Source organism: Phoca vitulina, unplaced genomic scaffold (assembly GCF_004348235.1).
Source record: "Phoca vitulina isolate PV1807 unplaced genomic scaffold, GSC_HSeal_1.0 scaffold67, whole genome shotgun sequence".
NCBI lineage: Eukaryota > Metazoa > Chordata > Mammalia > Carnivora > Phocidae > Phoca > Phoca vitulina.
This window is the reverse complement of record NW_022589770.1, coordinates 1605483-1615422: the sequence shown is the minus strand read 5'-3', so window position 1 is coordinate 1615422 and position 9940 is coordinate 1605483. Positions and strand designations below refer to the sequence as shown.

Here is a 9940-nt window from a genome sequence, read left to right as displayed (position 1 = left end):
GTTGTTTTAAGATTTTATTTATTTGAGAGAGAGCATGAGCGAGGGGAGGGGCAGAGGGAGAGGGAGAAGTAGGCTTCCTGTTGAGCATGGACCCCGATGCGGGGCTCGATCCCAGGACCCTGGGATCATGACCTGAGCCGAAGGCAGATGCTTAACCAACTGAGCCTCCCAAGCAACCCTAAGCAAGGGATATCTTATTTGGCCATCTTGCTGACATTTGTACTTTAAATATTCCTTTTATAAAGGTTTGACTTCTGTGTAAATGTTGTAAATATTTTTAAAAATAAAAGGATTTTTTAAATCATAAAATTTAATCTAAACAGAAACAAATTAACAATCAAATTGAAATATAGTCAGATAAGAAATTTCAAGAAACTTTTGAATATAGTATTCTGTGTATTCCTGGTGGGGGATATATTCTAAGGACTAAAAGAAGTGCAAGGAGATCTTAAATTTTACTTAGTAAATTTGTTAATGATAGTTGTATTAGTCTCATAATTCTGAAACTATCTTGTATATATATTGTAAGATATAGAGCCAATAAATCCATTGATGTCTTGGGAACCAGGATTTTCACTGTGGGATATGTAAATGTAGAAAACGTATAGAATCTTGTGGAGTTAGATTTGAATTGGAGGTATCAGTATGCACTCATATACACACACACACACACACACACATACACACACACACATAGTGTGTGTGAATGGGGGAATGGGGAAGGGAAAAGGAAGGGGAAAGAAAAGATATTTGGAAACAACTGATAAAATTTAAATATGGATAGTGTATTAGAATGTATTACTTAAATAACGTTAAGTTTTAGGGATGGTGTGATATTGAGGCTATGTGGCAGAATAGCCTTATTCTTAGGAAGTGCATGCTGGAGTATTCAGAGATGAAATATCATGGTGTTTGTAATTTCCTTTCAAATGGCTCAGGAAAAATATATACATAAATAATATATATAATATATATACACCAAAGAGTATATATATGGGGGAAGTGGAAGCAAATATAAAAAATATTAAATGGGGGGGCGCGCCTGGGTGGCTCAAATCAGTTAAGCATCTGACTCTTGATTTCAGCTTAGGTTGTGATCTCAGGGTCAAGGGTCAGGCTCCTTGCTCAATGGGGTGGGGGTGGGGATCTACTTGGATTCTCTTTCTCCCTCTCCCTCTGCCCCTCCCCCAGCCCATGCATGCACATGTGTGCACATTCTCTCTCTCTTTCCCTAAAACAAATAAATCTTTTTTAAAAATGGTTAATTTTCACTTCATTCTTTCAAATTTTCTTTGGTTTTGACATTTTTCAATGCAAACAAAAAGTTAAGAAATGAAGAGATTCAAGGGGTAGAATGCACAGAACTTTATATCTAATAGAAGTGGGAGCAGAGGGACAGCTGAATCAGGAATGGCACCTAGATTTCTAGCTTGTCACAGGGGTGTCATCACTGAGATGGGGGGCTTTGAAAGAAGGGCAGACATACAGAGAGTGACAAGACTTCTGCTTTGGACACACCGAGTGTGAAGTGTCTGTGGGATACACAGGTGGAAACATCCAACAGGCTGTTGGGCATACAGGTTTGGAGGCTGAGTGACACAGTAAAAATGGTGAGCTTTGAGTTAGGGGCTTCTGTTAATCTGCTGGAGCTGCCATAACAAGATACCACAGACTAGGTGGTTAAACAGCAGAAATTTATTTTCTTACAATTCTGGGGCTAGAAGTCTGAGAACCAACGTGTTGGCAGGATTGGTTTCTTCTAAGGCCTCGCTCCCTGGCTTGTAGATGGCCTTCTCTCTATGTCTTCAATGGTCTTTCCTCCATGCAGGTCTGCGTCCTAATCTCTTCTCCTGTCATATTAAATTAGGGCCCATCTTAAAGACCTCATTTAATCTGAATTAACTCATTAAAGACCCTATCTCAAACTAGTCACATTCTGAAGTACTGGGGTTAGTACTTCAACTTAAGAATGGGGGTCGGGGGGCGCCTGGGTGGCTCAGTTGGTTAAGCGTCTGCCTTTGGCCCAGGGTCCTGGGATCGAGCCCCACATCGGGCTCCCTGCTCAGTGGGAAGCCTGCTTCTCCCTCTCCCGCTCCCCCTGCTTGTGTTCCCTCTCTCGCTGTGTCTCTCTCTGTCAAATAAATAAAATCTTTAAAAAAAAAAAAGAATGGGGGTCGGGGGCACAATTCATCCTATAACAGGGCCTGAAGGTAGTCTCGTGACCAGGAGAAACCTGACCAAACAGAATATTTTCTTATATTCAGTAGTGTTAAGTTAAAGTAATCCCCAAGAACAATCAGTAAAGGTAAAATTTCCCCTAATTCACTGGTAAATGAGTTTTTCAAGTGGTGCTTGGGAAAAGGGATATTTTCCAAAGGGAGGCATAAATAGAGAAAGGAAGAGAAGTAGTAAGGGAGGAAATGAATTTGTGCATTTCGGTAAGCTGTCTCCTATCTGGCCCAACTCAACGAAGCAGGAAAAAAAGATCATTTTAGGCACAAAAAATTAAATTGCAAGGGCAATTTCTACTTGTAGGAAGAAACTAATTTTAAACATGCCCCACTGTGTTTGGGAAAGGAAGTGAAATCAAAGAAATGAAGTTAGAAAAGCTCCTTGGCATTATTTCTGTAACTATATCCAGGAGCAAGAATTACAATGGATTTCTCACCCCTTGGGTCAGGGACTAAGGGATGTTTTTGCAGAGTTGTGGCAAATAAGCTCGGGCATATATTTATGAAATATTTGGTGGTGGGAAGGAAGGAACAGGAATGACAGGAAAGGTACAAGAATAAAGCTGGCTTTTTGTTTATTTGTTTGTTTTAATCAAATCAAGTCACTATATCAGGGCAATCTTTTTGTCCCATGTGTTTTCATTCCTTCATAGCTGTGTGACCTTGGACAACTTACTTGCTCTGTGTCTTGCTTGCTCTGTTTCCCCATCTGTAAAATGGTGGTAATACCTTTCTTCTAGAGTCTTGTCAGGGATAAATGAACTCACAAGTGAAAGAGTTAAACAGTTCTTGGCGCACAGTGGACTCTCAATGGAGGTTAGCAATCCTCCTCATCCCTACACCACATCATCATCATGGCCAACAGCCAGGTCCCTCTAAGTCTGTTTGTGTCCTTCCTGCTGCCGGCAAAGCCTTCCTTTCTCCTCTCCGTCTGCTTTAAGTTGTGCTGCTTTGGGAGTCTTTCCCGGAGCATGTGGACCCATGGTGACCTCACTACAAGGGGAAAATGGAAGTCTGAACTGGGGGCTGAGGTGTAATGAATGGATTGATTCAGATGGTGGACAGCCATGGGGAGAGTCTTCAATAACATCATTTAACAAACACATGCTGAGCACCTATTTTACGCCAGAACCAAGCTAGGCGCAGGAGATACAGAGATGGGAAAGGATGGGCATCCTTTTCAGGGCCCCAGGGTCCTGGGATCAAGTCCCGGCATGGAGCCCCCACATCGATCCCCCCCCATCATCAACTCCCTGCTCAGCGGGGAGTCTGCTTCTCCCTTGGCCCTTTACTCCACTTGTGTGCTCTCTCTCTCTCGCTCTTGCCTTCTCTCAAATAAATAAATCTTTTTTAAAAATCTTTTTTAAAAAAATACACAAGCAGACAAAGTTGTAACGGAGCTATTTAACAGGTTCAATAATATAGCAAAAGGCAGGATACAATCTAAGTGTCTGGATCATTCCCATCAGCCTAAAAACAGGCTGAATATCTCCTAGCTCTAAAAAGTCTCGTTTTGACCCACAGCCTCCTCTGGCTGCCAGTTCTTTGCAGAGTCCCAACCCCTTACTGAAAAGCTGTAAATAATGGTGCTATCAGTTAACTGTTTGTGTCCTCCTAAAATTCATATGTTGAAATCCTACCCCCCCCCCCCAGTGTGATGATATTGAGAGGTGGGGCCTTTGGGAGGTGATTAGGGTGGAACTCTCATGAATAAGATCAGTGGAGTTTTTTTGTTTTTTGTTTTTTTTAAGATTGTATTTATTTATTTGAGAGAGAGAGAGAAAGAGCCAGGGGTGGGGGGCAAAGGCAGAGGGAGAAGACTCCTGGCTGAGCAGGGAGCCCGATGTAGGACTCGATCCCAGGACCCCTGGGGTTCACAACCTGAGCCAAAGGTAGACAACCTACTGAACCACCCAGGTGCCCAAGGATCAGTGTTCTCATAAAAGAATCCCCAAGAAAGCTCCCTTGCCCCTTTGGCTAGCGAGAACACAGCAAGAAGTCTATGAGGATAGTCTGGAGAGGCTCTGAATCTGCCTGAGCCTTGATCTTGGACCTCCTGGCCTCTAGAACTGTAGGAAAGAACTTTCTCTCATTTCTAAGCATCTCAGTCTATGGATTTTTGGCATAGCAGTTCAAACAGACTCTACAGATAAATTGCTACACTTCTTATTTCCACTTTCTCACCTCACATTCCTTCTTTTCAATAAAAAAATGCTTAAAATTTTAAAAATTATGGAAAAGTATGCAGCTTTCTCACCCCATCTTCCAGTTCCACCTCACACCATCCAGTTGTTTAGTAGTATTAGTTTGTTGATACATTCAGAGGTTGTTTTTTTGGTGGTACAAATGTATCCCATCTTCCTTTTTAATATAAATGACAACACACCATATATGTCATGCTGCCCTTTTTGTTTTGCCCTTAACAATACATCATAGGGAACTTTCTTTTTTAACACATAAAGAGCTTCCTCATTGCCTTTATTGGTCTCCTCCTAGTTGACATTTTTTTTTTTTAAAGAATACCTTTTTTTTTTTTTTTTTTTTTAAGATTTCCTAGTTGACATTTAAGTTGTTTCCAGTCCATTACTATTACAAAGAAAGCTGCAATTACACAGCGACCCTGCGGGCAAGTCATTTCCCATGTCTGGAAGTAAAAGTGGTAAATGACTAGAAGTCGATATGCCTGGTCTGAGGGTACAACAGTTGTAATTTTGATAGCTCCGGCTAAGTTGTTCTCCATAGGGCTGTCACCGTTCACGCTCGCACTAGCAATCAGGAGAATACCTGCTCCCCTGAAGGCTTGGCCAGTGTCCTCGCACCTTGCACCTTGCGGGCTGCGGGCTGGGACGAACCCAGCCGGGAGGCGGGCCGCGGGGGAAACACGGCTCTAGGGGTCTCTCTGGGCCCTCTGCCTCGCTAGGAGCTAGGAGCACATGTCTTCTCCCAGCTGAGCTCCGAACCCCCTTCCCCCCCCCCCCCCCCAAGGTGCTTGGGGCGGAGAGGCGGTGCTCCCCGCACAATCCCCTCCGACTTCCAATGTTCCACGCTCCCGGCCAGAGCCTCCTCCGCTTCGTTTTCCCTCTCCCTCCCCTCTTTCCTCCCCTGCTGCCTCCATTTCCCTAAGGGAGGGTTCCCCACTTCGCAACACACCCTAGTGGCACGCAAGGGCAAGCTGGGCAGATCGGGCGGTAGAATGTTCTAAGAAATCACTTCGCCCAGATGTCCAGGGACAGGCAGAGGTCTGATGACCAGAGCCCCAGCACCGGCCGTGGTGGTTCTGATGTGGACCAGCAAGAGCGAGCGGCTCCCAAGCCTGAAGAAGAAGAAGAAAGAAAACTTTCTGCCACCCTGCGGAAGAAAAACACCGCACTCTCTAGCAAAACCAGTGCTGAAAGGACTCAGCAGGAACTGGCTGAAGGAAACCTTGATCCTCCTTCTAACTACAGTGCTCGGCCTAAAGGAGAGCACATTTATGAATGGAGACCAACTATACTTGGCCCACCGGGTTCTGTCTATGATAGTGGGGTGTTTTTTCTGGATATCACCTTTTCACCCTATTATCCACTTAAGGTAGCAGTGGTTACTTTCTGCACCAGAAACAACAACTGGAGTCCTGCTTGGACTATTTCAAAGGTTTTGCTGTCACTTTGTTCTCATTTGACACACGGCGTCCCTATGGATCCTCTGGTCCGAAGCATAGCCGCTCAGTATTCGACCAACAGAGCAAAACACGATGGGAGAGCCAGACAGGAGAGCAAGAGCGAGGCGGCGTAATTCATAATTTGTATGCGGTGTGAAGGAGCCCAAGGATTCTTCTGGCTGTGCCGCATATTTTATAGCTTTTCCAGGACAGCCTTCTGTGTGTATGTTGTACTGATTCTAGCCACTCCCTGTTTTTGTCCTTTGGAGGCTGGAAGACTCCCCCAAGAGATAAATGCTGGCCTCGAGAGTAGAACTTTGTAGCTGTAGTTAGGTTTGCCACGCCTACTTGCAAGTCTTGCTTCTTTGGGATATAAGAATGTATTTTGTGGAGTATTAGGGATACTGATCCTGAAGTCCACCAAATATCACAGTGCCTAATTCATTATCTATATAAAGTTATAAAAGTAGCCAGAGAGGACTAGGAATTAGGTCATTTCTATAAAACCCAGATCTATTTGAGTGTATGGTTCATGCTATTGTGAAAAATGTTTTAGCTTTCACTTTGTCAGTTTGTAACGAGAGGCTTTCCTTTTACCCTTTCTAGCTCAGACAGCACCTGATGGATCATCTCAGACACAATAAACATGCTCCTGAAAAAATAAAAAATAAAGTCTTGGCAGGTGTTACCACACTTTGGGATTTTGTCAGTCTGATAGATGAAATAGCTGTTATTTTAACGTAGTTATAATTTATAGCTCTATTACTATGAATCAAGCATCTTTTAATGTATTCTTCTATTCCATCCTTTACCATTTTTTCCCTATTGGATTATTAGCTGTTTATGTAAGGGAAATTGGCCCTGCATAAAAGTTCTACATGTTTTCCCAATGTGTATCATTTCTTTTTTTCTCCCTCTCCCCTTTCCCTTTTTTTAAGCAGCTTTATTGAAATATAATTCACATACTGTACAGTTCATCCATTTAAGGTATGCAATTCAATATTTAAAAAAATATATATCCCAGAGTTGTGCAACTATCACCAAAATCTAATTGTGAAGTATTTTTCTCACCCCAAAAGGAAACCCCATACCACATAGCGGTCATTTCCCATCTCTATTTTTCCCAAACTACCCCACCACCCAAGCCCTAGACAACCACTAATCTATTTCTGTCACTATACATTGGCCAATTCTGACATTTCGTGTAAATGGAATCACACAATAGGTGGCTTGGGTAACTTTCTTCTTTCACTTTGCTTCTATTCTTTCTCAAACCTGCTCCAGTCTGGATTTTGTGTTCACTTATGCTATCCTTTAAAAGGTAGTTAACTAGGGATGCCTGGGTGGCTCAATCCCTTAAGTGCCTGACTTCGGCTCAGGGTCCTGGGATCGAGTCCCACGTCCCCCTCAGCAGGAACTCTACTTCTCCCTCCCTCCCACCCCCATACGGCTCTCCCTGTCCCTCCCCCTCTTGCTCCTGCTCTTGTTCTCAAATAAATAAAATCTTAAAAATAAAATAAGGGGCGCCTGGGTGGCTCAGTCGTTATGTGTCTGCCTTCGGCTCAGGTCAGGGTCCTGGGATCGAGCCCAGCATCGGGCTCCCTGCTCCGCGGGAGGCTGCTTCTCCCTCTCCCACTCCCCCTGCTTGTGTTCCCTCTCTCGCTGTGTCTCTCTCTGTCAAATAAATAAATAAAATTTTTTAAAAATAAAAGGTGGTTAACTATAGTTATCTTACATGTTTCTGCTTGTCCTCCTACCTCCCTAGCTGTCCCTTCTTGCTGCCTTTCAAGCTCCTCCTCCTCTTCCCTCTGGACATGGGAGTCCTCAGGACTCAGTCCTTGCTTGTCTTCTCTCTTCTATCTCCACCCCCTCGCAGCCGCTCGTCTGGGGAGACCACTAGCTTGCTCTAAAAATCTGTTCCCCTAGAATTCTGGTTCCAGGAATATGGAATAGACCTACATTCCCTATTCCTCCTGCTAAATACAACTAAAAACTCTGGACACTGTATATGAAACAAGTATTTGAAAGGTGGAGAGAAGACAGGCTGACTAGAGACGTCAGGACCCAAGGAATGGTATGGTGGGGACTTCTCTGCATTTTCTTCTTGCCTCACACATCCCCAACTTGGAAGTGAAGAAGCCAGCCACTCAAAATGCCAATAGGCATAGACCAAAAATTCCACAACAAAAGCTTGTTTACTCTTGTCAGAGGACAAGACAGGGGAAGTCTAGCAGGGCAGAAACATTTAGAGAATAACATTCTGCTCCAGCCAAACACCACAGGAAAAACAAACAAACAAACCATGGCCCAACCCCAACCATACAAGCAAAGGCTGAGTGGACACCTAGACTTCCACTCTTATCAGGCTCTTCTGAGGTTTTCCAACAATCCTGATGGGGGAGGGGGTGTCAGAGAAAGCTCAGTAGGGAGTTGAACTTTCAGCCCAGCTGGCCAGTCAAGAGCCTCCCCTGCCCCCTGTGAAGTCCATGGAGACTATATGCAGAACTTGGACATCCACCCCCACCATCGGTAAAGAAGATTCCCCTCTCTGGTGTCAGTTGGATGATCTGGGTATCTATCTCCACCTGGTAGGACCTCCCCTTCCCCTTCAGAGGAAGCCAGCGAAGACAGAAGGTTTAGATTAGATCCATAATTTGTTTTTTGTTTTTTTAATTTATTTATTTGAGAGAGAGAGAATGAGAGAGAGCAAGCACATGAGAGGGGGGAGGGTCAGAGGGAGAAGCAGACTCCCTGCCGAGCAGGGAGCCCGATGCGGGACTCGATCCAGGGACTCCAGGATCATGACCTGAGCCGAAGGCAGTCGCTTAACCAACTGAGCCACCCAGGCGCCCGATCCATAATTTGTATTATGCATAACTTTGCATAATACAAAAATATTGAGGCTTTGATAAAAAAAAAAATCACTCAACATACCAAGAATGAAGAAGATCTCAAAGTGAGAAAAAAAAATGTAAAAGCAGAGATGATGGAGAGGTTAACATTACTGGACAATGATTTTTTTTTTTAAGATTTTATTTATTTATTTATTTAAAGTAATCTCTACACCCAACATGGGGCTCAAACTTACAACCCTGAGATCAGGAGTGGCATGCTCCACCAACTGAGCCAGCCGGACCCCTCTCTGCCTGACAAGGATTTTAAAACAGCCAAGATACAAATACTTCAGTGAGCAATTAAGACTATGCTTGAAATAAATGAAAAAATAGGACTTAGCAAGAAAACGGAAAGTCTCAGCAAAGTAATGCAAGCTATAAAGAAGAACTAAATGGGAATCTTAGAACTGAAAAATACAATAACCAAAATAAAAAGCTCAGTGGGTGGGCTGGATGGTAGAATGGAGGGGATAAATGAACCAATGAACTAGAAGATAGAAAGATAGAAATTACCTAGTGGCGCCTGGGTGGCTCAGTCGTTAAGCATCTGCCTTCGGCTCAGGTCATGATCCCAGGGTCCTGGGATCGAGCCCCACAGTGGGCTCCCTGTTCCGCAGGAAGCCTGCTTCTCCCTCTCCCACTCCCCCCTGCTTGTGTTCCCTCTCTCACTGTGTCTCTCTCTGTCAAATACATAAACAAAATATTTTAAAAAAAAAAAGAAAGAAAGAAAGATAGAAATTACCTAATGTGAACAACAGATGAAATAGATTTTAAAAAAATGAACAGAACCTAAGGGAACTGGGATCTACCAAAAAAAAAAAAAAAAGGTGGTAGAGGTGGGGGGATGGGGTAACTGGGTGATGGACATTGGGAGGGTATGTGTTGTAATGAGCACTGGGTATTATATAAGACTGATGAATCACAGACCCGTACCCCTGAAACAAATAATACATTATATGTTAGTTAATTGAATTTAAATTTTAAAAAATTAAAAAATAATTTTAAAAAATAAAAACAAAGAACAAAAACAAAAAAGCCCAAAATCTAATATTCATGTCACTGGAGTCCTGGAAGGAAAGGAAAGAGAACTCAAGACTGAAACAGTACTTGAAGAAATAATGGCTGGAAAGTTCTCAAATGTGGTAAGAAACATAAACCTACAGATTTAAGAAGCT

At 43.3% G+C, this 9940-nt stretch overlaps 1 protein-coding gene across 1 annotated transcript; it reads left to right on the top strand.

Moving 5' to 3' along the window:
* The first annotated feature begins 5450 nt into the window (after positions 1–5450).
* Positions 5451–6005, top strand: LOC116624439 (ubiquitin-conjugating enzyme E2 E3-like). Its single transcript, XM_032392346.1, has one exon. The coding sequence runs from the start codon at positions 5451–5453 to the stop codon at positions 6003–6005; it is 555 nt and encodes a 184-aa protein (XP_032248237.1).
* The last annotated feature ends 3935 nt before the right edge of the window (positions 6006–9940 follow it).